At 41.8% G+C, this 26,980-nt stretch overlaps 1 protein-coding gene across 1 annotated transcript; it reads left to right on the top strand.

Annotated features, from left to right (window-relative positions):
* Positions 1 to 4,402: 4,402 nt before the first annotated feature.
* pamr1b (peptidase domain containing associated with muscle regeneration 1b) lies at positions 4,403 to 25,222 on the top strand (the record flags this gene model as incomplete). Its single annotated transcript, XM_079163601.1, has 14 exons — positions 4,403 to 4,556; positions 11,451 to 11,627; positions 12,642 to 12,767; positions 13,330 to 13,444; positions 15,912 to 16,129; positions 16,825 to 16,932; positions 19,146 to 19,316; positions 19,501 to 19,692; positions 19,920 to 20,783; positions 20,877 to 21,053; positions 22,086 to 22,152; positions 22,360 to 22,589; positions 23,761 to 24,119; positions 24,194 to 25,222. The coding sequence occupies 14 exons, from the start codon at positions 4,403 to 4,405 to the stop codon at positions 24,773 to 24,775; spliced, it is 3,540 nt and encodes a 1,179-aa protein (XP_079019727.1). The 3' UTR covers positions 24,776 to 25,222.
* Between the last annotated feature and the right edge of the window lie 1,758 nt (positions 25,223 to 26,980).

Below are 26,980 nucleotides of genomic sequence, written 5' to 3'. Positions count from 1 at the left end.
ATGTAAACAGGGCCAGTAAGTTCAGGAGCCTATTCTAAAGCACATTTAAATGTTCACAGCATATCTTCTTCTTCCAGTATATTCGGGATAGTTTGGTCTCATGTCATTATCACCATATGTCTGTCTTACCTCCTTCTTTTCTTTCCTCCCCTTTAACTGCATGTGTGTAATAAAGGATAAAGACTGTTGTGGGCAGACGGAGCCCTGCTCCTCTTTAGGACAGATAACTATGCATAAACACATTGGCTAGGCAGAATAGTTAACTTCAGAGGAGTTCAGTAGAACAAGCCGTTCTTCACAAGTGGAGCATTCTCACATAAATGAAGCATATTTGACGTCCAGTTTGACACAGTCCTGCACTATTATGTTACTAACTCGCACCTCGTCATGGCACTATGCTCCTGGCAACAGTTGTCGCCGGCTTTGCTAAGTAACTGCTGCAGGCATCTGTCTTACCTGTGAAGCACACGGCCTAGTTTCCATCCGCCGCATCGAATGGAGACAGCCACTGTAGGGGGGGGAAAAAAGGCACTCGTGTTTACTGTGCGTCCACTGTGTAACCATAGAAATTGGATGAATGTGATGCCCTGATTAGATTCCTTCATATTAAATCCACATGGCTCCATAGGCGGACACTGGTCTGACCCTGTGTGAACTCTGGGAGCTCAAACACAATCAAGTTAAAGCTATTAATAATGAACTGATCAGACCACATTTTGGGGCTGGACTTATTTAATATCTTCTGAAAAACCTTCTGTAATGAATGTGTAGTCAACAGTGGATGTCATTAAGTGTAATGGCTGCTAGGTAATTTGTTGTGCCCCCGCTGCACCACTTCCTTCATGCACTTGGTAATGAGATTTTACTGTGGGCAGGAGGCCCATTCTCTTTGACCAATCACAGTCCCTGTGGTGCCAACTGAAAAGCTTCTATAATGCAGCCCAGGATGAGCGTGATCCGTGGGTCATGAGAAAATGTTTCCCTTCAGGAAAACATCTCTATTACAGTAATGACGAATGAAGGTGTCAGCGAGGCTCTGTTGTCTAGCAAGGTGAGCAGAATGAGTCTGCTATCGAGTCAAGTGGCCAAATCAGATACTAATCACAAGATGATAGAACTTCACATCAGTGTAATATTGAGTTTTGTGATGTGGCATCCATTGTCAGACATTATTCTGTCGATGTTCAGTGACAAACAAGTCCCCAATGTTGGTCGTTTTTGAATTTTTCAGAAAAACTGAATGTGTAACTGTGATTTCAGACCAAGAAGATAAAGTCTGTGTGAGGTAGAGCGCAAAATAATAAGCAGCACTTGATCTTACAAATCAGCTAAGTAGGATCCTATGAACTTCAACTGTAAACAATGATAATATTAATCCTATAACATAGTGGTATCTTGATCAGTATCTTGATTTTTCTGCAATGCTTGTCTGAGACTTCAGGGATAGAATTCACATCAGCTTCTAACATTATCACTGCCTTAACTTCTGACTCCTGTCGTGGGAAAGAAGTTCAGACCGGGCCAGTTGATGAAGTCTAAACTATATACTGTTCCCCAACTCTATTCTTATTCTATACTTAATACCTATTGGTGTCCTGATGATCTTTGAAGAACGCACTGGAATCAGACACAACCCGAGTCATTCTCCGTAAAATGACTGATTTACTCTGTTCTTACATAGTCTTATATAGTGTGGCTTTTGCCCTTTTAAGCTCTTTTTCCTTTGAAATCACAGGTGTGTCTCTTTTCCTGTCATGTGGGTGTGAGTTATGTCCGTATGGTTTCTAATGTGTGTATTGCATGTGCCAATGTGTCATGGTCAGATTTATCTTTCTAGTGGGAGTTGAAAGCCTTTTCCTGATGCCGCCGAGCATAACGCGACTCTTATTTATCACAGCCCAGCTGTTCTTCTCACAGCGCCAGCGGCCTTCGCTTGCCTTTTCCATGATAGCCTCACCATACACCTGCTATGCCTCGTTAGTAGTAAAGCCAGCCTTACCATGCACCTGCTACGCCTTCTCTGTTGTTTTTTCTACAAGGCAAACAGGCTGTATGTTGACCCATTCAGACCACAATATTTGTACACTAGTTCTCAATTTGCCAATGTCATATATGTGAGTTTCAAACATTTAGATGTATTTAAACAAATGGATATAATCGATGGTGCTATTATGATAAATCAAACTCCAACACTGCTGTCAATGACAGAATCACATTGGATGCTCTTTGTGTGTGTTTGGTGTTAAAAGCCCTGCAAGAAATCCTTTGTGAGTTGAGAAAAGTTTTCTACTTCTTAAGATGACTAAACCATTAAAAATCCCATTGGACTATCTGGAAAAAAGGAATTCCCACAAAGCTGTCTATCCTCGCGCATGAAAAATGTACATTTTGGAGACACATGGTTTCACAGGACAGTGATGTTTCGTGGAAGTTGTATTCACCTCCCGTACTCATTGTAGACTCTGAATGTTGGAGAACTAATACATTTCTGGAAAAATCCCACTAAAACAACAAAAAATCCCATCTAATACTATCACAGTTACTACTGTACACTACTAAAATTGTATATACTATATATTTACAACAAATAGTGCAACAGTGTGTAAATGTACAATACAAATATATGGAACACTTTTTCTGTGTATGTAATACAAAAAAACATGTCTACAGTCTCTTCAGCTGACAGAGTTGACTGCAAATACGAAACCAGTGTCCCCGTTAACCTGAGATCCTTGGGTTTCACATAATAAACCATTAGGCATCTGGACAAATAGAGTAGAGAGGTGGTGAAAGGGGTAATAGAAAGCGCAGACAGGCAGACAATATTTCCTTTTCTCCCTCTCTCTTCCTTGATTTCCTTTTTTTCCTGCCACTTTTCTCCCTGTGTGTCTTAATTCCTCTATCCTCTGCATGAACCTTCTTGATTTCTGTTTTTTAATTTCCCTACCATACACACACACACACACACACACACACACACACACACACACACACACACACACACACACACACACACAGACTGTAGCACTGCTCATGTCTATATCCTGCTGTTTTAGGAAACGGCTTTGGATATTTGATTCTCCGGCTCTGAGTTGTTTGATCTGTACTCCCTGCTAGCTCTCGCATGCAGCTTGGAGTCCCAGTGGGCAAAGAACAACATATGAATTAATTCCAGTGCTGTATCCAGCTGAAATAAAACACACCCATAATACAAAATAACAACTGTTGTAAAAAAGTATCTTGGGCAACTGTGTACACTGGCTACCTTTCTGTTGTTGAAGTCTTCACGTTTGAAAGCAGGATTGTACTGAAGGGTACAACGTTCGACCATTTAATTTGCAAGATAACATTAGCAATGCACCAAACAGATGCAACATAGATGGGGAAAAATACCGCATTTCGTGTATATTGTTTCACGGGAATAGTTTGACATTTTTGGAAAATGTGCTTATTGGCTTTCTTGCCCAGAGTTGGATGAGAGGATTGATACCACTCTCCCGTCTGTAGCTGGAGCCAGATCCTGTTAGCTGAAATTAGCATAAAGAGTGAAAACAGGGGGAAACTGCTAGCCTGGCTCCGTCCAAAACTAACAAAATTCCTAGTCCTAACCACAAAATAGTCTGCTTCAAATATATACATAAAATGTCAAACTGTTGTTTTTACTCTAGATAGAGATTTGTCCTGGTAGGCACATTTTGTTACCTCTTTGCCCTTGTTTCCAGTCTTTAAGCTAAGCTAAGCTAACAGTCTCATGGCTTCAGTGTACACAGAGAGTGCTATCAATTGGCTCACCTGACTCTTGGCAAGACAGCAAATAAGAGTATTTTTTAAAATAACATATTCCTCTAAACTTACAATAATAACCTACTGAATGCGTTATTACTTCTATTGTTTCTGTTTCTGTAAAGTGTCTTAGAGTACTTTTTAAAGAGCTATACAAAATAAATGTATTATTATTGTTTAACACACATTGCATTCTGAGACTACAAACTGCTGCTGTTTTCAAGCTTAGAAAAGTGTATAAAAACTTGAATAACACCAACATCGAGATTTGTTTGGACATGAACACATAAGCAGTGAAGCAGACACAAATGCTATCACCACATCATTGGAAATTAAGCATAAATCGTTGGAGCCTGCATTCATTCAAGAGCAGTGACGTCGTCCTCTGAGCGGAGCAAGGGGAGTTTTTGGAAGACCTGCAAGTGGAACTCCTCATGAGGCTGGGCTGTAACCTGAAGCCAAAAAGAAGAGAGAGAGAGAGAGAGAGAGAGAGAGAGAGAGAGAGAAAGAAGGGGTAGATAAAGAGAAAGAGAGGGAGGAGGGGGAGGGAAGGACTGAAGGGCCAAGAGAAGGTGATGTCAGCTGAGTTCAGAAAGTAAACAGAGTTCCAGACTGCAGCATGCTGTCTGCGGGACGGGGACTGCAGCTGGGGCAAACCCACAGGGGCATCCACACAATCCCCGGAACCTCCACCTTTATCTCATGGAAGGAGGGCTGGTTCCTCTTCATCTCACTCTTCATCTCCTTACCTCAAGGGACAGCCTGGCCCTACGGTAAGAGACTGGCAAAGAGTTCCGCTTCGCTGTCGCTCTTTCTCTCCCTCTCTCTGTCTCTATGTTTGGCACGGCCTCTTGGTTTATGTTCTTTGTTCTCAAAAAGCCGGCATCAGCAACTCCCTCCATCCCCTCTTCCCTTCTATCCTTTAAGAGCACAGCAGCACTCAGCAGGGCTTGTAAAAGAAGACCCACAGAGAGACAGTGATGTACAGACACTGCAAAGAAAAACGGCGCTGACTTGTTTCTGCAATCTTTGACTTAACAACTCATGTTTCTGAGCTACAGAGTGAGGCATTCCTGTGAGGGTTTGTTTATTGTCCTATTAAAAGGGGCTTTGTGATCTTCCTTTCTACTCATTGCAGTTGTGCTCTGTGTAAAATGAAAGTCAGATTGTTTTTTTCTGCTCTTAAATATAAGAAGCACCAGTAGGCTGTGGCAACACATTCCTTAAGGTAAAGCGAGGCGGTTAGAGTCCTAATAGTGGTGTTGAATCTTGGCACGCGTTCCCTTTTGTGTGAGAGCTTCTCTTTAAGTGCTAAAGGGTGCTCTCCCCGAGATTCGTCTCGGCCTGTTTACCCTGGGTGACCACTTGAACTGCTGCAGGAAGACATGAGTCATGTTTACGTCAATCACTCTGGCTGTGGTAATGAGCATACCATACACCATCTCCAAGACTCCTCACTAAACCTTTGCCCTCTGTTGATTGCTCGCCCCACAGTTACCGGGCGGTAAAATAATCTTCAATTTGTAACGGTGGTGAATGTGGCAACGGGCTGGGCAGAGCTCAGCTGCGGAAAGCTGTGTTGACTAAGAGAGTTCTCTCTGGGATAGTTGCCCTCTTTTGTTGTTGTCAGCTGAGTCACTCTCAGCACGGCTTGTCTCTAATCATGCATCATCAGCAGATGATGAGTGTTTTTTTCTGTTGAGCAATCGAAAATAGTTTCCTTTTCTTCAAGTAGAGCAAGGTGTTTACGTAAAAATCCTGACTTTGTGGACATGTCTGTTTTTGTTTATGTGTGTGTGTGTGTGTGTGTGTGTGTACGCTTGTGTTTGTGCATTGTGCATGTTGAGGCATTGTTTTGGAGGCACTGTTGATCTATGTAAGGCTTCCTGTTTAGGATGCTCCACCCACCTGCATCCTGAGATGTCCTGTTCTTCTGACCCACTCTCCTCATAGTGTGTTTAGCTAAAGTTCACTGGGAAGTTGTCAGGGCTACTGGGTAGTGTGTTGTAAGAAACAAAGGCCAAGGCTAGCACATGTAAAAAAGCATATTCCATTGGAGAAAGTGAAATCCTGACTCGTTACAAGAATCAAAACATGTCCTCGGAATGAGCATTTGGAAAAATCGAGCGTCATATCAGACTCAAGAGTTCACTCCAAGTTGAGGAGCTGAGTGCCGAGAGGAAAAGTGCAAATCTCAGACTACCATATTGGTGCGTGTTCATACCATTTCAACATAGTGGGTAATAGAGTAAAAAGGATATTTCATTGGGGTTGTGGTTTCCTAGCGAAGGGAAGTTTATTTAAAGCAAATCTCCAGGATGACCACTGGGACCAGCGCTGGGCATCAGGCTACATTCAGATACGCAATGCCCACAGAGCTCCCCTGGGAGTTTCCCCGTTCTACGATAGCAAAATCACTCCAACCTCAAAATACCAGACAGCTGCTGTGGGCAGTAGGCAGAAGGAATTGTACACTGGCACATACATGCGCAGCACAAGCTCTCACAGCTGCTGTAAAAACAACTATTTTTCCATGATACATCAGCATAAAATAAGCACCATTTTGTCAGGAGGAAACTATTTATTCAGTAGATATATACTGTAACCTGTCATTTTCTTCACAGGAAACCTTTTCTGACACGAGTTCCCACTTAATTCTGGCAAGGAACAAGTATGACTTAATGTTGTGGCGAGGCTTATGTAAAGCAGCATGGTCAAATAAAACTGACACTGTCTTTATTGCTATATACCACTAGTTGTTTTTTGGGTGAGCTGAACTTAAAAGCAGTAGTTCCGCATTTTTGGAAAATAGGACTTGTCGCTTTCTTGCTGAGAAGATTGATACCAAGAAAGAGAATACGCATATTTCCCAAAATGTTGAACTGTTATATAACTTAGTCAAAGCCTGCAGAATGGAGCTACTACATGTCCAATGTAGGCGACACAGCCACAGCATTGTGCTGTGTTTGATAAGCATGTTGAACCCATCTTCTCACTGGGCTCCGCTAAAATTGTCTCCACATTTGGCTCCTCAGCTTGGTTCGGAGTTGAAAATAGCTTAGCTGTGATACGGCTGTGAGAGAAGACTGATAAGATGCAGTTTCCGAGAAGTGAGCAAGGATATGACAAACTAGACAACAACTGGTTTAAATGCCACAGAAGACACTGTGGCAAGCTGCATTTCTTTCAACAGTTTATATCAAATTATAACTGAAGTTATTTGAATCTCTGGGCGCAGCACTTGCCTGTAAATATAAACTGGAGCCTACAGTTGATGCTGATGCAAAAAAACAAAACAAAATACTGACCTTGGGTTTTATTTAGTACAGAGGAAGTTGCTTCCAGAAAATGCTGGCACAGTTTCAGAGCTGACGCGGGCTTATGAGTCACTTACAAGGAGAATTTCGAGTGAATCCGTTTATCAATAGTGATGGTTTTCCAAGGGTGGAACAATTGTGAGTTATCTGTGACCGTTACATTTGGACAGAATACATTTCTAAGGTAAAATATATATATATATGTAAAACAGAACAACAACGTGGACATTTTATAGTTTGATCTTGGCAGAAGTCGGAGTTTGCTGTGGCTCTCCACTGGTTAGCGGGCCAGCAAGGCAGTAAATTCAGATGCAGGGTCACACGACTAGCGGCAATTTCCGTGACCACATCTAGTCTGCCCCAGTAATAATGACGTCAGTCTCTGGATTACATTACATTACAGTCATTTAGCAGACGCTTTTATCCAAAGCGACTTACAATAAGTGTATTCAACATCGGTATTCAAGAGAACTACTAGTCACCAGAAGTCATAAGTGCATCTCCTTTTTTAAACAAGTATCTAAGAGCATAAACTAGAGCAAACGTACAGTGCAGGAACAAACTAATACGAATACAATAGGTGCTAAGTGGAAGGCTCAGGGTAGTACTTCTTGAAGAGGTGAGTTTTCTTTGATTCACATCAAAGGTGAGCGGCTGACACATGCCGTCTAACAACCTGCTGTCTGTCGAGCTTCTTATTGGGTGGGAGTACACAGGTCAACACCAGGCGATCTGTGATTCCCGTGTTATTGCTATTTTCATTTCTCTGCTTGCTTGACATATTGAGGAGCTCAACATCTGGAATGAAAATAAGCAGATACCACTTACATAAGACCAGAAAAGCAAAACAAGACGCACACAAATCTGCACGCTTATAGCTTCAGAACTGAGGGGGGAAAAAACCCTTTTGTGATTTTCTGTGTTTGAACTGGTGCCCTCTCTCTTACACAAAATATTAGTTATGTGTGTGCTGTTATTACATATACCAAAAGACAGGTTGGATTAAAAGGATGCTAGACAGCTATGAGGCACAACAAGGAAGCACCCTTTGTAGTGGGATGAATTTCTCACTTGTTACAGTACATTTCTGACAACTGTCAACACTACCAGTTTGTGATTACATACACATTAGCCAGGAGCACACAGCACAATAACAGTCTTAAATTACAGGTCTGGGGAACATAATGATGAATGGAGGGTCATTTGCATGTTCATGCCATTTTTTTCACAGGTTTGCAAAAACATACATTGGTCCAAAAACAATTTCAAAATGAGTTTTAGTGCTTTTGTTAAGCTTAGAGCTCAAACGCTGAAGGCCAGCTCATGCATGTACTAATGCTTGCATAAATCCAAAATGCCACGGCGCAAGCTAAAGCACAGTTATGTAAAAATGATCTTCATTGTGGTAAATCAGTAAACAAGTATTAAGGAGACGGGATAGCCTTCCAGAAAAGTAGATGCATTCCAGCATGCGTCCAGCACCGGGGGAGAAACCTCGGAGTCACGCTTCAGAGAAAAACATAACAGAAATGAAGGTCAACAAACCGAATCCATTCACAGAGAATAGACACTAAAAACGCTGCTGCCTGTGTTTATTTACCCCAGGAGCTTTAAGAAAACAGCTTGCGGAATATGGAAACTAATCCTATCATAAATGCTATTTCATGTCACTGTCTGGGGTGAGAAAGAAGATGAATAACCGACCCAAAGTCAACACATAAAGATCTGTTCTATTCCGCTGTAAATCAGGGTCTTCAAATTAAGTGCACAGAGGGCAGCTAACAGGATGTTCTTCCTCTATCTAAAGACAAGACACTCAGCAGTGAACCATGTAATGACATTACCGGACCAGCTCATAACGTTTTTCTGACCCTTTCAAGTTCATGTCCTATAAATCAGCTTTCACAGTCTCTCCAGCCAGCGTTCTTCACAAACCTCGGCAAGGACGCAGCAAAGCTGTCCCACAAAGAGAGGAGATGGTGTCGGCACCTCTCGATCCCCATGTGGCAGGTCATATTGCAATCAGACAAACAGTCATAGTTGGTGAAAAGGTCGTTGCTTGCAACTGCATTTTTATTGAAGTTTATTGAATGAAAGCAAAGCCAGAGTTTGGATGGACTCCTGGACTCCACTGAACAAAGTCAAGCTACTGAAATAAACCAATTAGCAGCTTCAACCTTTTTCATAATCATGTAGCTTCGTCTTCCCTTTTGGGTGAAGTGCCAGATAAAAGGGGAACTCCACTGAATTAGGTGGAGGGGGAATACTCCTTCATATGTGTAAAACAACATCGTATGAAGCCTTTTGTGGCTGCAGAGGGATCTGCACGAAATCTGATAAATTCAGATTCATCGAGGGATGTCTCTTGAGACAAAGATTACAAGTCTGAAAATGAAAAAAATAAATAAACAAATCTGGTGGAGTTGAATAGAAGTGAGTTTACCAGACCTCTGTAGCCCGCTCCTCATCTCTGCTTGAGGCTAGTGGCTCGAGTCGCTACTGGGGGAAACACACCCGAATCTCTGACTGAACTGTTGCCGGTCAAATTACTCGTAGGTAATAAAGGCGACCGTGAGTCTGACAATGTTATAGGACTCCAATGCTAATCTAGCAGCTTGGGCTAGACTTTTTTATGTGTTTTAAATTGATTTTAGCTAAATATATTGAGGAAAATACTAAGTGGCTCTGGGAAAGATAGGTTTTGACTTGGTGTGCCCCTGTCATATTTGTACTCACAGTAATGTGCTTTTCTTTTCTCAACAGACATCTCTCTAAACACGCAGGCCATGCCCATACCATGGATGTTTGTGGTTCTCGCACTTGGTCAAAAGAAATCCACAAAAATCAAAATGTCAACAGAAACTATGAGCTTCTCCTTTTGTGCCTCATGGAAGCAAACCGAGCTAAAATAAACAAGAACGTCAGCTTTGCTTCAAAAAACCAAAGCTTAGGGGTTGTAAGTTTAAATACATTTTTGCCACAAGAAAACATTGCGGTTTATTTGACAGCATGGGCAATGCATAATGAACTGGTCCGTTCGGGCGCCATGGTCCAATAACATTTGAGTTACATTGAATTATAGTCCTGAGATCTATCGCACGCCATCACAAAAAGAGACCCCAGGTTGTCACTGGCTTGCTGAACATTTGAGCTTTAAGGTTATTTTACAAATCTTATCTGAGCCCACGTTATCAAAACATAAATGACCGACGCAAGGAACTGATAGGAATCATAAAATAGCTAAAGACTCCAATGACTTTATAAAAGGACAAACTCTGTCCTTAAAGTTGAACTAGTGGCACTGCACAACCTGCTCTCTGTTTGATTAATGTCACTGCGTTTGTCAAACCTCACTGTGTCTGCTCGGAGAAATAGCTGAGGAGAATGAGCCAGATTGCAGTTGGACTGAGATACAATTTATGATATCATTAATGTGGAAGGGCAGCAGGGACGACTCACAGCATTCCAAGACATCTATGCTTCTCCTCGACCGTCTGCAAACTATCACTGAGAGATTTATCGTTTTTGCTTTTGTGTGTCTGTGTTTTAGATTCTTTAGATTCACAAAAGTCATACAAACAACAAATAGCTCGAGTGTGCAGCTAAGGCATTACAAATAAAAACAAGTGTGCCTTTGTGCTTTTAGATGGGGGAGTGTCAGGGAACAGTAAATGGTTGGAGGGTTGAGGGCAGAGAAGTTATGATTGCAGGGCTCAGAGGAGCGTACGTTCAAAATGCTGCACCAACGATTTGCCAAGTTTAAAGTGCAGCTTCTGTTAGTACTCCGTCCACATCTGCCACAAGAGAATTTCCACTTGTCTGTTTCAGCTTTTAAATCCACTGTTACATAACCGCTCCGACTCAAAAGTCCTTGACTCACTGGTTTCCAGTCCAATCAAACATTCCATCTATTTGGTAGAACTTTGCAAAGAGGAAGCCCTTTCGGATTATTGATTTTGATTGTGATTTCTGCGACAGTGACTTTACCATTGTGGCATGTCGTCTGATGTAATGTAGTATGAGAACATACAGAGGAGGTAAACCACTGAGAGACTTGCCAACCCCTATGAGCTTGCAACCATATGGCAGTGGAAATAACCATAAAGCCAGTGCAGAGCAGCAGCACACACAAACACCATTACTCACCATCCTTCCACTGCTGCTCTGGCTTCTGCTGACCATAACCTCCGTGTCTGCTCACAAGGCCAACCATTACATTTGTCATATTTTCTCCATGTTTGACTTGTCTTCATCTATTTGTCAGCACATGTATATGATGCTTACGTAAACATACATGTGTTCCCTGCTTGCTTGATTGAGCTGCTGACCCTGACGTATTGTCGTTTTCAGATTACAGGTATTTGTACAACCACTGCCCGGGCCCAGAGTGGAACGTCATGTGTAGAGGCTGCTGCGAGTATGATGTGATCCGCTGTAAATGCCCCCTACAGGGGACGCCGGTGGGCTATGCAGTGCCCTGCTGTCGCAACTCCATCAATGAGTGCGACCCCTGCATCATCCATCCAGGTAAAACCCTTCCAAATGTTCGAATGAGTTTGAATGAATGATTTGAATGAGTGCTTCAATTTTGTGAGACGTTGCAAGCTTGTTTTCCTGGAACAGAATAAAGAGTTGGCCTTCTCCTTGTAAAGTCTACATCTGCTGATCTGGTCTTTAACTAATATCTGCAGTGTAAGACAAAGCGATGTCGGTCAACTGCACAGCTGTTTGCACCGTAGCATTACAAGCAGTATGACAGAAAGCCTGGAAATATTTGTGACGGATATAATTTGTTTACAGGCCAACTTCACATTGGCTCCTTCTTTTTTGACTTTCTGGCAGACTCCTCTTGAATGATCAAGACTCCTGATGATTCAGGAATAAATGATCATACTTTGAACTGTGATTTATGAATGAAATGGGGGGAAAAATGTGTGTTTGTACTCAGACATGTGGGCATCGTAAGAAATACAGGTGTGCATATACAGTATGTGAGAATATAATCACTTGGAGATGTTTGCACACATGTGCTGTAGCTCTTGCATCGAAACTCTTGCATCCCTTATGTTTTTTTCTTACATGCCATCCGCCTGTAGAAGTATGTCATGTTTTCTTCTCAGCTTGAATGTAAAAGAAAACAGCTGTTCAAAATAAAATGGATACATGTAAATCCCATTTTACTCTTAAACTCAAAAAAGCAGTTTCTTTAGTTAAAATCCTTCCTCCCAGGAAGCCATTTTATGGACTTTTTCCCACATTTGTATATATGGAAGCACTAATATGTTTGTGTGTTCTTTTGTAGTGAAAGATGAGCATAATGATTTAAACAGAGTTGATTAAAAGGAAACATGGCAGCGGTCTGATGAAGGTTGGTGACATGGCTCAAGCCATGTAGGGAAAATGTTCCCAATTTTGACAAAACAAGAACAGCCCCTTTAAAAGACTTGATCTGAATTGTTTGCATCCTTTTTATTTTTGACCCGTCAGCCTGACTCTTCAATTACTTTACTGTGATTTTGTTTCGGGCTCTCTTTCTTTCAGGTTGCAGTATATTTGAGAACTGTAAGCGATGTAACAACGGGACATGGGGCCCCAGGGATGACTTCTTCATTGCTGGAAAATACTGCGCTGAGTGTCGGCCTGGCTGGTCTGGTGGAGATTGCATGAGTAAGTTTCTTCATTCCCCCAATTAGCAGATCCTATAGGGCTTTTGCTGTCAAACTTTTTTTTCTATGCGTGAAATGAATACAATGTGCATGTATTCTTTCCTTCCCTGATGATTTATGCTCATCTGGGACAACTATGCCAGCTTGGAAGGCTGCCATATGCCCCGGAGGTTTTTCCACAAGGAGCTGAGTGACAAGTCAGAGTCAACTATCGGGAGTCCCATAAAACAATTTAACATGTAATGGACACGGACTACAGCTTTTTCAATATGCTAATATTCTGCCTGAGGAAACAACAATCATACATTTAATTAAAAGCAGAACCTGTATAGGCTGCTGAACGCCTTGTTGTCCCTGTGCGTATTGTGTTTGTGTTTCTTTATTTTGCTGAGCACTACACTGGGCTTTTACAGTTTGGAAACTTACATGTATTTGCTATTGAATGGTAACCAAAGCAGCTGAATGTAGCCCCTCAAAATAATAATTAAGCTGTAATTCACAGTCGCTGAAATTTAAAGAACACCAACTTTCCAAAATGGAATTCTTTCCCATGTGTCTTTCAGAGTGTGGGGGTGTGATCCGTAAACGGCAGGGCCACTTGGTGCTCGAGAGCTACCCCAACAATGCTCGATGTGAGTGGACCATCCAGGTGGATCGTCCCTTTACTATAGAGCTCAGGTGAGACCATTTCCCCTCAGCTGCAGTAGTTATAGTTCACTGATCCTCATTTACCTGCCTGTGTCATCAGACCTCATCAGTTGGGTTGCATCGGGAAGGTTCGTGATAACATTCACTGGTAATAGTTGTTTTTGCCTTATCACAAAGCGTGATGGGTAAACCCACAGGTTCGATTGGTGGTCCTAGGCTAATAATTATATTAAATGATTCAACATTATTCTGAATAATCTGAATACTTCGCTGTTTTCAGTTTTCATTGGAACTACTTTCAAAGGAAGAATCCCTATAAAACCACGGGGAAGGTTTCATAGCGATCAAGTGAAGAATGAATAGTTGATTTATTGACCTCAGGACACAAACATATTATGGGCCTGTGAGACACTGAAGAATATTGCAAACTTCTGTTTCAGTTTCATTTGGCATTAAAGCATTACTTTTAGGGATTGGCCATCTGTAATAGTTATTATTGGCTGACCTGCTTAAGTTGAATTTCCACTCAGTTCAGTTTGTGCAAGACGTGCGTCCTGAACGGATAACAAGTCTACAGCAAAATTTGGAAACCACAACACCTGCTTTTTTTTAGGGAAAGTTATTGCTTTTCAGTCCTGTGATAACTTTCTCTGTCTGTCATTCTCTTCATTACTCTTACAGCATTTTACTGGCCAGCCTTAGGGCAGGGATTTAGCAGAACAAAAGCTCCATACAGTTAGATTCAGGCTGAGCGTGCGGTAATCAGACATTTAGAGAAGGTTTTTCCACTATATATATATACAGTTTTGCATTACATGTCTTACCAACATCAATATAGAGATGACTAATATTTATACGTCATATTCTTATGTCCTTTCTGACATAAACAAAACCGCTAAATGAAACAGAGCTGCTGTGCTCAGAGATAGACTAATGGAAAGTTCTATGTTTGTGCCTGAGAGACTGGGGAATTAGGGTTTTCTTGTATTTCTTTAACTACCGTGGCTCGCAGTACACTCACATCACAGGGAACACATCTGAATTACAGCTGGCATTCTTGTTGGGAGCTGCTGCAGGCTAACATTTAGCATTACTTTATATCTTATTAGACTAAGCTTCTCTGACCCAAGGGTCTGTGATAAAGGGTAATATTAGAGGATTTGGGAGCATGCCAGTGTATTGTATAAAGTGTATCAGTCATTCATGTCCGTTCCAATATTAGGCCAAGGAGATTACATCTGAAATCACAGAGAAGAAGAAAGGAGACTCCTTTGTGTTTTCCCTATTCCGGCTGGAAGTCCTCTCACACTCTGACTGTAACTGAATCAAACAGCTCATGACTCACAAGGCTATGTACATTTCTCCTAACAGCTATTGCACTTACTTAGATTCACATTTAATCAGGCCTCAAAGCCGCTCCTTCTGGATGTCCTGGCTGTGTTAAAGCACACCAAGAATCTTTTGGAAACATTCACACAATACCTAGAACTTTCATACCAATAATCACCAATAATCAGTCATACTGCTTTGTTTTGGAAATGTGCAATCAACATGTTTGTTCAGCATTCATGAATATATTTTAGAGATATTAAATTAACATCTTCTGATCTGCAATAACGAGATGCTAAATTAGACTGGAAATGTATTGTTGTCTATCAGCAGTAGCCTTATTATTGCCAATTACATAAATGTAGTGGCATTTATATGTGCACTTAAAACTGTTAAATAGGCACATAATTAGTGCTAAAAGATAAACAATCTGTTAAATATAAGGGGGGGGAATTCCTAAGATGTCTCTAAAACCTACCAAAGCCACAACTAATGATAGGCATCTGATGAGGGTTTCTTGATGTTGCTGCCAAGTGTCAATAATATTATCTCAAATATTTAATCTAAGCTCATATAATGTTGGTACAAGTTAGTGTAGTATAATGTGTGTGTATGGTTATAATGTGGTTTTACTTGCCTATACCTGTCTTAGTCAAGACCTCAGCTCACTATTTTCCTTTAATATTTGCTGCTGCGAACAGCTTAACTTCCACTTATATTTTCTACATGAAATCATAATAATTTAAATCTTTAACTGCTGTGGTACCTTAAAATGAGACTTATTTCACACACCCTTAACAACAGTAAGCTACGCAATAGTGGAGCAAATCACCTTTAATGTATTGGATAGCAATGCTTGATATGACTTTTCATTCGTTTGCTGGCTGAAGATTTTAAAGCGCGGTTCCACGATGCCAGGGAACACAGGTCATTATCCAGGGCAGCACATATATAGCACAAACCCAACAGAAACTTTTACACCAAAAGATTCAGTCAGTTTGCTTCATGTCACCATCTTCATAAATTGTGGGTTGACAAAAATCCAATGACGCCTAGTTTAGTTTGTTGCATTTAATGTAGAAAATGTATTTTAAAACTGTTTTATAAATAAGAAGTTCATTCGTAAGACACGTTGTGTGTTTTTGTACACTCGTCGTCTTTCAAACAGGTTCATGATGATGAGTCTGGAGTTTCACCAATCTTGTCGTTACGACTTCGTGGAGGTCCGAGACGGTGACAGCATCGACTCGCGTGTTATTGCTCGATTCTGTGGGAACAACAGACCGGCTCCAGTTCACAGCTCTGGTCACAGTCTGCACATCCTCTTTGTGTCTGATGGTTACAAGAATTTTGATGGATTCTTTGCCACTTTCCAGGAGAGATCAGGTAGGTCGAATAACACTGTCATTTAACAACAATAACAGAAATACTGCTACTGCTGTTTATATTTATGCACTACTAATTTATTTCTATACTTTCGAGGACCGTTGGTGACGTAATGCATTCCTAATCCAAATCAAAAGGTTCATTTTAACCTTACACCCAAAACCAAGTCCTTATCCAATAACAGTCATTCCTTGCTTCATAGACAATAAATAAAAAGTCACTTATAAAGTCAGGCTCAATGAACAACGGGGCTCTTTTGAGGAATGGGCCACAACAAATGGAAACAAGAAAGAAGTTTCAGAAGAACTCACAGTCCAGTGAATAATTAGTGCGTGACTGACACCTACAAGTTTCGGCAAAAGCCTTCGTCAGGGTGTTGAGCCTGCTAATGGCCCGTTGAGAAAGCCTGTGCTGACCAAAATGTTATTACTTTCCAGAAATGTCCTCATTCTCAAGGTCTCTCACATGCATAGACTCATAAGTTACCAGCAGCTAAGCCAGATCTAGTAAAAGTAAACAGAGGCATTCTGTGTAGAAATGGAAATTAACGATCATATGGAAATGGCACCAGCTGTGGATAATAATCCCTTCATGTGGGCAGCCATTCCTTTTGGCATACATATTTTATCATCATACTGCAAGTAAATACAACATTTCTTCTTGTACCCTAATGTCACACACTTGTCTATTTACAGCTTGCAGCTCTTCTCCTTGCCTACATGATGGGACTTGTGTGCTGGAGAGTTCTTACACTTACCACTGTGCCTGTCTGGCTGGCTATACAGGCAGGAGGTGTGAAAATGGTGAGTTTGTAACATAACTAAAGATTCTACAGTAGTAAAAAAAGGAAGGAAAAATGCCTTCAAGTTCTTATCACAGGGGAGAATAGTAGCCATGACTTGAATTGTCCATCTCCGCAGGAATGTCAAAGACATGTGTCTTACTGTATTGACACTTTCGAAATCTCAAAGTCACTTTTGTAATTTTCATCTGAAATCAGACACACCTAGTTACAATAAACGTATGCTGTTGTTGCTGCTCAGAGGCAGGCGGTGATTCACTGTCACATGGGAGAGGTCTGTGGTTTGGACTCGGCTCAGGCCAGCTGCCTTCCCCCGTCTGTGCAGTCCAAGTCAAAGCTTTGGTCAGTCAGCAGTTCAACATTTGGGCTGCAAATCCAAATGACCATCTAACAAATATTTTTGCCGCATTGAACCAACTAATGCATGAAGTCATACTTCTGTGGACAGAAAGAAGGGGAAAATGCACCAACAAAATACATGATGAACCAAAAATGGTTCAAAAATACTGGGTTTTTATTCGTATGGTCAGCAACCATTTTGGTTTCTGCATTATATGCCGCCTTAAATCTGTGCGGTCAATATTTACAACATACCAGCAGAGCTACTCAACTCTGTTATGTGGGGTACTGCTCAATCAGGGTGTGGTTGGCCCACAAGGTCTTTTATTTATGGGTGTCTGGACCCTAACTTGTGTTTTTACATCCAATACACCTCCCTTAAGATCCCACAAAAACAGGCCCCCTAACCCTACTCACTTATTTCTTGTGGTGTCATTTTCAGGGCTAAATACGAGTCAATAAAACGAATGGTGAAACAATTCTACTTCCATAACATGAGCCAGCTTTTCCATTGGAGGAGACACCCGTAAAAAAGGCAGGAGTTTCATTCCGCACAGTGTGCATTCATCTGTGTTCCCATGAGGACTCCTCAGCTGTTGATTTCAATGGATGAGAGCTGGAATAATGTCTGACATTTTGTCGGGGAAATGTAGTCTACATTTCTGCCTGGAGTCACATGGAGAATTTTAAGTATGAACCTGACATCAGCTGTATTTTATGTCTCCAATAATCAAACTGTCAACTGTTGTAAGCCTCAGATCATCGTAGAAACTCAACATGGGAAATCTTTTATTTCCCTTTCTCTCTCTGGAACAGTTTAATCTATTCTTGAGTCTGATCTGTTTTGGAGTGCAGTGTTCAACATAATTTCCAAGGCATTAACCAAAGGAATGATGATTTACTTCCATTATGAGTCTTTATGCATATAGTATGTTAGCATTTCAGCCCAATGACTCATCTTATTATGCCTGTGGACACAATCTGACAAGGAAGATGGATCATTTATGCACAATACAAAGATGCCCACAGCTCCCCAGAATGCTTCAACGTTTTGAAAAAAACATATTCGAAAGAGGTCAACGACAGTTTACTGTTCAACTTTTGGTTGGCAAAGTCGGTAAATACATCAAAACCGCATGATAGGGAGGGTTCCTTGGTTTGGAGCTATCAAACCACGGACAGAGCATTTCATGGATCGGACCCAACTTGAAATGAACAACACAGAAAACGTCTTGAGGGTTCATTTCACACAGAGGGCTGAATAACCTCAGTGTTGACATGTGTGTTTGGGTTTTTGCGAACTCAGTTGTGGGTGGCGCGGTCCTGTACCACAACATTTGTGTGTACATAGGCAGTTTGCCTTAAAGAAATTGATCCTATATTCACAAAGAAAATGTACAACACCAAATGCCAAAGTAACTGAGTTACACCCAGTATTCCATCACCACATTAACAATCTCTACTACCTCACTCCGTACAATCCACTTTTACAACCCTGGAAAACAAAACAGTTTGACTAAAACTACTTTATTGCATCTATTCCTTCCCCATTTACAAGCCCTGTGTACAAGTCTTGCTGTGAACTTTACCACGATGGGTGAAATTACTCATTAATGAGCCTCTAAGGTAGCAGGTCTGAAAGCTGAGATTTTGGTTTGTGAGTTACCTGTTTGACCTGCAAACACCTGAAGGCAATAAACTCACTGAAGGTCTATTTTTGAGGTCTTTTATAGGAGGGAGACTAAATAAACTGATATTTTAAAGAATGATTAAGATGCTTCCTAAATCCCCTATTTGTCCAAATTTGGAAGATCCGGCTTTTAGTTAAAAAACAGGAAAATAATACAACATGTGCATGCCTGTATTTCCACTCAGTGGTTGGATGCCGCAGGCCTCCAGTGCCCACCCATGGATCCACAGAGGGTTTGTTTCATCACTCGGGGGCGCGCATCACTTTCCGTTGTGACCCTGGCTTAGAGCTGCGGGGTTTCCACACTGCCATCTGCCTGAGTGATGGCACCTGGAGTGCGCCTGCCCCAGAGTGTGGTAAGATAATGACGTGATTAGACCATATTTTGCCATTTAATTCAAATGTGAGATCTGGGAAAGTCATTTGTGTGTCACATGCTTGCTCTGAATGCCATGCATACTGCCCTAGAGGTGGTGCATATTGCGGAAAATTGGACAATTTGCAGCCACTAAAAGCCTGATTTTCCTTTCCTGTCTCCAGTGCCAGTGGAAATAGTCTGTGCTCTACCACCCAAGCCTACACATGGGAACCACTTCTTGGTTTATGGACCAAATGATGTCCTCATTGCTCTACAGTACCTGTGCTACCAGCCCTATGAACTCAGTGGAAGCTCCCAGAGAGCCTGCCTCCCTAACAACACCTGGAGTGGGACTCCTCCTGTTTGCACCCAAGGTCAGACAAAGTGTCTTAAATAACAGGGATTAGAATGGGCGAGTCATTTCAAATATTGCAAAGTACATATAGCTCATTTCACTGTCTTTTATAAGGTCATCAGAAAACGAGTCAGTGCTGAGAGCCATTCAGCATGACGAGCCAACTTAAAAAAAAGAAAATAGATTTGAAATCAGCTGCTGACTGACAACAAAGTAATAATCTTTCTTTATGTTCTGTATCCACAGTGAATAATACTCTCACTGAAGAAGAAAAGGACAGAGACAAGGCAAAAAAGACAGAAAAAGTCAACGAAACAGATGATGAGAAACTATATAATATCAGAGAAACTAAAGAGAAAGGTCAAGAAAACACAACTGGTGAAAAAGAAATCGTTGGAGGGAGAGATATAAACACTGGGCACGACAATACAACAGCAGTCGACAGAGAAGATAAATATACGGGTACAATTCCAGAGAAAACTGTGTCTGAGGGTGGGAATGAAGGAGAGCTAGAGGAAAGAAATACTGGGTCAGAGAAACCCACTGGAGGCAGCAAAGACAACAGCCTGAATACAGTTGAAATGATAGAACCTGGGGTTGGGAAGCCACCTGAGAAAAAAGAAGGCAGCCCAGACACAAACCTGGAGACAGAAAAGACAGATATCACAGAAATAGTTGTGATAAAAGACAAAGGACAAGAAAAGAAGGAAAGAAAAGAGGAGCAGGTGAATGGAAAAAGAGATTCGGACAAAGTCGGCCCGAATGACACCAAGATAAGAACGGTCATCATAGCTGAGGGTGACAACACAGTGGAGATATTTGAATTGGAAATGACAAAGAACAACACCGTTATACATGATACAAAAGACACACAGAAGGAAAATAATACCATAGGTTCTCCAGACCCGGGGAGTAAAATCCTTCCCACTAGAGTAAACATTACACAGTACACCATGTACAGGGCGGGAAAGGAAAATGGGAAACCAAAGGAAAAGCCAACAATTAAAGAGGACAAGACAGAGAAGGATTCGGCTGAGAAAACAAAGGAGGAGTTGGAGAGGGAGAGGGGGGACAAAGAAAAAGAGAAAGAGGTCAACCAAAGCTTCACCGGTGAGAAAGTCATTGAAAAAAATAAATAAAAGTGAATATCATCCGCTCCTTGTTGGTCTTCACCCTCACCTACTGTCTGCTCCCCCTCTGTAGGGAAAAGCTGCCCACTTCTCTCTCGCCTCTACCATGGCTACTACCAACTGGTGCCTGGACTGGAGCCTGAAACAGCGGAGTTCTTCTGTAACCACTCATATGCTGTCAGTGGTAATGCCCGACGTACCTGCCAGCCAAATGGTACCTGGAGTGGCAAACAACCTCTATGTGTCAGAGGTACTGTCATCTGTTTGGTCACTGTTTTTCTACTGATGACTGATTTCTGCAGGGCATGTAGCCGTCACACCACCTCCTAATAAGGTGTTTAGCCTATCATCTAAAGGTAGTACAACCAAGGACAAACATTCAGTACAGCAGACTGCGCAGAGTAAGTAATTAACGACGTGTCATGAGTCTCTCACGTTATGTCAGGCCATCAAACGTGTTGATGTAGCCCAAAGGTAATAGTAAAGGGTTATAAAATGCTAGCGTGAAATGCTAATAGGTAAAAAAATCGTGCAGTACAATAATCCATAACGTTTGGAGTGCTATGTTAATTAGTTGTAATTAATTTTGGTCTGGATGCTCTTCAGCTCGTGCCAAAAGATAAAGTGGTCAATGTGTCTGTGACTCTACTTTCCTCATGAATTAAAGAGCGAAGAATAAAAGACAAAGCAAGTTCAATGAAGTTCTTTTCTCTTAGTTAGATGAGAACATTGATACCACTCTTGTCTGTCTGTTACCTACACTCAGCTGATCAATTTACATGCAGCTTAACACAAAGGGCAAAACAGCTAGTCTGGCTCAAAGCACATGTTTTAGTTTTTTCCCTTCTGTTTTTGTACCTATTAAACAAAAGTACTGTTACGTAGTGAGCTTTAGAGGTGTTTGTAGGCATTTGTTATAGCTTTGAACAGAGACAGACTTGCTTTTTACCCGTTTTCAGTCTTTATGCTGAGCTCAGCTAACTGGCTCATGTTTGAAGCACAGACATGAGGGCTGGTCTTCTCATTTAACTCTTGCCAAGACGGCAGATACGTGTATTTCCAAAAATATCTAACTTTTCCTTTAACCCTTATTATACCCATCACTTACAACTTCTGAAACCCTCAGCCTATGCCATATCAGACAGTGATACCGATAACGACATGGCTCTCCTGTCAGTCTACAAATCCCCACAGTTCAGTCTCTCCATTCACATCACAGCGGACCTTGGTATGTGTATTGTATGTGTTGTATCCATGTGTGTTCATAAATATCTATTTGCAGCATGCCGGGAGCCCAAAGTGTCGGAGCTGGTTAGACAAAGAGTTCTGCCACCTCATGCACCATTCAGGTATGTTTTACCAATGCGTTATATCATATAACATAGGTCCATAAGTTCTGTATACTATTATGCTATTTAGTGACTGAAGAATTAAAAGCAATGAGTCTAATGTTATACAGTACATTTGTGTTTGTACTCACATCCGAACGGATTTACACAACCTAAACCTTAAGGGTAATATGTCTACACACCCCTGGCCTCTTCTTCTCCCCGCAGAAAGACACCTGTGCACAAGCTCTACTCTTCTGGGCTGGGCCGACTGCTCCAGTCTGACGGCCCCACTAGAGGTCCTCCAGTGCTTTCCCAGTTGCCCCAGGGCTTCCATCACCTTTACGCGCACATAGAGTACGAGTGTGCCTCTTCTTTCTACCACCACTCTGGCAGTTCTCGCCGCACTTGCTTGAAGACTGGGAAGTGGAGCGGGCGTCATGTGTCCTGTTCGCCAGGTGAGGGCAGCAAAGAACTACTAGTTGGCTGACCGCTGGCAATAACCACCACACTCCCACAAATCAAACACCTTTTAATACTGTGATTAATGCCCACATATCAGCAATGAAATGTGGATACACTATGATGATGTAGTCAATCTGTCAGACATTTATCTTAATTCTCTTAAAATATTACTACTGCCTCTGAATGCTGGTATTGAACAATACAATGTCACCCATCTCTTAGGCGTCACTGTCAGCTGTAGTTATCTCCTTCCTGCTCACTGTAGCTTCCCTAAGCTACTAAAATGAAAAGCCAATTGTTGACATTTACAGCTGAGCTGTGAGATAGATGCAATGAGAGTTTGAAAAGATCCGCATCTCTGAGTAAACAAGGCATCTTCCAGGTTGTAATTTAATGGACAAAATACAACAACAACTTCAAATGTAAAAGGCTAAAAGAATTCATTATGCAGAAGATGGGACAGCTTTGCTGCAGAGTAGATCCAATCACACCTTCCCTTCCCATCAATATATATAAACGTTACTAAGGAGACTTAATCCACCCAGAGTGGGCAACTTGGAACCTTTGCGCCTCCAGACCTAAACACTTTAAAATAGCTGTTAATATTCTTCAGAGTGGAGGGAAAACACATCGGGCCAGACACTTTTTGCAGCAAACACAAAACTGGCTGCTCTTCATGGGCATCCTGCCTTAATACCAAACTGGAAAAGTGTTGGGTCTGTGAGCTGTGTTTACCTTTAATAAAATTGGTCTGCACACATCTACCACATGTTAACAAGCCCTGGAGTTAGACTCGTAGTGCATTTCATGAACATATTGTAAAGGGTAAGTAAAACAGATATCCATCTATTACGTAGAGCTTGTATTTAATAAAACGTTCAAGAGTTTGTCACTCTCACATTTCACAAGATTGTCTGGCTTTTAAGTATTTAAATGTCTCTTTCTGTGCCACTGCTTTGCATTTTGGCACACAATCTTAAAGACAGCAAGCTTATGTGTACATGAAAAATAAAAGCCCTCAGAAGGGAAAGAAATCAAAGACACTAAGTGTTGACACTGTCTCTGTGTGAGTCTAATTTTTTCCTGTACTCCTTTTCCCGCCCCTTCTCTTGATTGTGGTCTTTCCCTCTCTGTCCTCTCATCCCGTCACCTCCTCTTTGGCAGTGTGTGGGAAGCATCCAACCTTTGACCCAGAGAGGCCGGCAGAGGCTCACTGGCCTTGGCTGGCAGCCATCTACCGCCGCTTCACCAACGGAGCTGGGACCAAGGTGACCAAGGCAGATAGCCAGGCAGGGTCCCCGAAGGGGGACGTTAAAGCAGGAACTGGCAGCCACAATCAGGCTACTGACTGGCAGCTGGTGTGCAGCGGGGCTCTGGTGAACCAAAAGAGGGTGGTGGTCGCAGCCCACTGTGTGACAGAGCTGGGGAAGGTGTATCCTCTGGATGCTGCCAAGATCAAGGTGGTGGTAGGGAAGCAGTACCGAGACGACCACAGGGAAAACAAAGGTCTTCAACACCTGAGGGTAAGCGTCAGATCTTGTCTTTTAATGACCCTAAAACCAAACTTGCACAGTAAGTCCATGTCTTTCTCCTTTAGGTGGCCTCCATTGTTGTCCATCCAAACTACGATCCCCATATTCTCGACTCTGACATAGCTGTGGTCAAGTTACTGGACAAAGCAAGGATCGGGGAGAAGGTCCTGCCCCTCTGCCTCTCTGACAGCCAGGGAGAAGAAGTGACCTCTGGGCAAGGGCTTGTGACAGGCTGGTCTCCACTGCCTGATTCAAGTTTAGGTCCCGATGAAAGGGCAAGGGTTGGGCTTGTTCACCTTGCTGATGTAATCCCCTGTGAGCGGCAGTATGCTCGCAATGGCGTGCCAGTCAGCGTCACAGACAATATGCTCTGTGCCAGCCACAAGCCGGACTATGAACCCTCTAACATATGTCCCTCTGACACAGGGGGAATCCTTGTCCTCCCCGCCCTCTCTGAGAACCAAGTCAGCGACAACCAGAAGCTCTCTCTCAACTTTAGGCAGGTGCAGGGGGAAAGCAAAGGGCTGTGGAGACTCATGGGACTGGTGAGCTTTGGCTATGACCTAGGGGAGTGTGATCCTGACCTCTACACAGTCTACACACATGTAGCCAACTTCAAAGACTGGATCGAGAGCAATATGAAATAAAGATGCTACTGTCCGACCCACCTTGTTCCCTCTATGCTTCTAAAATATTTAAACGACTTCATATCTTACAGTCCTCTTTCCCTTATGTGTGTCTGTTTTTTTCAGTCTATTCATCCTCCCTAACCGTTTGAATTTTTTTCTTGCACTAGGGCATTTTCTTATTCAATGCAGAAGCACTGGACGACACTAGAGAACACTGTGCTCTAACTGAAGGGGGTGCTAACACATTAGATGTGCTAGGCATCAACCTCTCATCAGAAAACGTCAGTGTTCAGGTCCCTCAGCATGAGGTTTCAGTCTTGAAAGTGACCAGAAAACCATTTCACGCCTCTGTCTGAATTTGTGTTGTAATCATTGGTATGTATATATATGTTGTAATGTACTGAATTACTCTACCAATTCATATGACCCAAGAGATGTACATATTGTAGCTAAAGACAGAAAAATCATGACGTTTTTTAATTAAATATAATGTGGGTGTGGTAAGGCTTGCTCAGTGTGATTGTTTTTTCATCATTGTGTAAAACTCAGTATGTATGCATGAACAAATATATTCTACCGATTCCTATCATTAAATGAATATGATGTGAAAAGAAACACCTTATATTTGCTCTATGAAGCACACAGTGGGCTTGTGCTATGACGCAAATGAATCCAGGTCAGAGAAGCACCATTTTCACAACCATAAACGGAGCACATTATTCACAGATCAATTCCATTTTCTGTGCTCAAATTAAATCAATTACATCCATTCTGACCCTCCTCCATTATTCAGAAGTGAATCTGCATGAATAGAGGAGCTGCAGCTTATATCGACTTCCGAAAGGTGGCAATGAAAAGTATTACTTTATCTCCAGGAGCATCAATATAGGAGCTGCGCTCTGTTTGTTGGTTGATTTGTTCTGAATTGGGGGATTTCAAAATAATGAAATAACTGAAATTGAAATGTTAAGCTGCCTCACATTAGGAACTTTGGTTAAAAGATTTGAATACCACAAACTATAACAATGACACAGGTAAAATCAGGCAATTAAATGAAATAGAATCAAACTCAAACAAATAAAACAGAAATAAATCCACAAAAACAAACTGGAACTGTTTACTGGAACTGTAAAAATGAAATTGAGGCCAATATTAAAGGTGGACGACGCTGTCCGCTCTGCCGTGAGCGAACCAGTGAGGCACGTGCACGAACATGCACTAAAACCATGAGCGGCCAGCCCGGCAATGTTAACAAAGCCAGGAGAAGATCAGATAACATCACACACAGAGGAAGAGCGACTTAATTCTCTGCCCAGGTAAAAGTCACCCCACTATATCTTTACATTACAAATTGTTGCATGCTGCTATATCAATGTTCAGAATGTTAAATACAGCTTTTTATATAAGAGGCTTTTTTTTTCTACTTTCGAGTCTTCAAGCCTCAGACAGGAAGTTCCAAAGGTGAGGGACCTTCAGAAGGCTGAGCGTCTGAGACTGCGCGCTGGCTTACAATAAAGAAAAATATCTGCAATAAAGTTAAGAGCCAGCCCATGAAGTGCTTAACATTTAGTGAGTAAAGTCTTAATGCTGCATAACTTGTTCTTTTATCCACTTGAAGGCAGCTTAACAAGCTGAAAACACAACACTGACTTATTATCACCTTATAAAGTTGTCTTGGTTAATGTGTTAGCAAATTGTTGCCTATTTACACATCCAGCAACGTTATCATTCATTTGGAGGCCGTTCCATTGGGAACTTGACAAATGATAAGTTTAATATTCATTCTCTTTTTAGGTCAGCTATGATCAGCTCTAAAACATAATAACCACTAATAAGTGGCAAAACCAGGACTGATATGATCTGGTCTTTCCAAATGTGTCAAAAGTCTAGCAACTGGCCAGCTGTAAGCATGCGGTAAGATTGTAGGGCTTAACCCTGAGTACAGTGGATTGCAGCACTTGAACGTGACAATATGAACACTGCAACTTTTGTCAACGTCAGGAATTGACAGATCTTTGAGATGCAATCTTGAAAAGACTGTTCTGTGAGGCAGGGACGTAACCGTTCAGAAATGTATGGTGGATCATATGAGAAAGTGCCAATTGAAAACAACCATTTTCTAGTGGGAGCACGAGTACTGAAGTTTTACCTTGGAGCAGTGAAGGTTGTGTCACTAGCAATCCAGTGGTGCACTTGTCTGCTGCCCTTCCATTCAGTTTAGGT

This window comes from Pholis gunnellus, assembly GCF_910591455.1.
Source record: "Pholis gunnellus genome assembly, chromosome: 7".
In the NCBI taxonomy this organism is placed as follows: domain Eukaryota; kingdom Metazoa; phylum Chordata; class Actinopteri; order Perciformes; family Pholidae; genus Pholis; species Pholis gunnellus.
The sequence above is the reverse complement of the archived record's forward strand: the minus strand, read 5'-3'. Positions and strand labels throughout refer to the sequence as shown.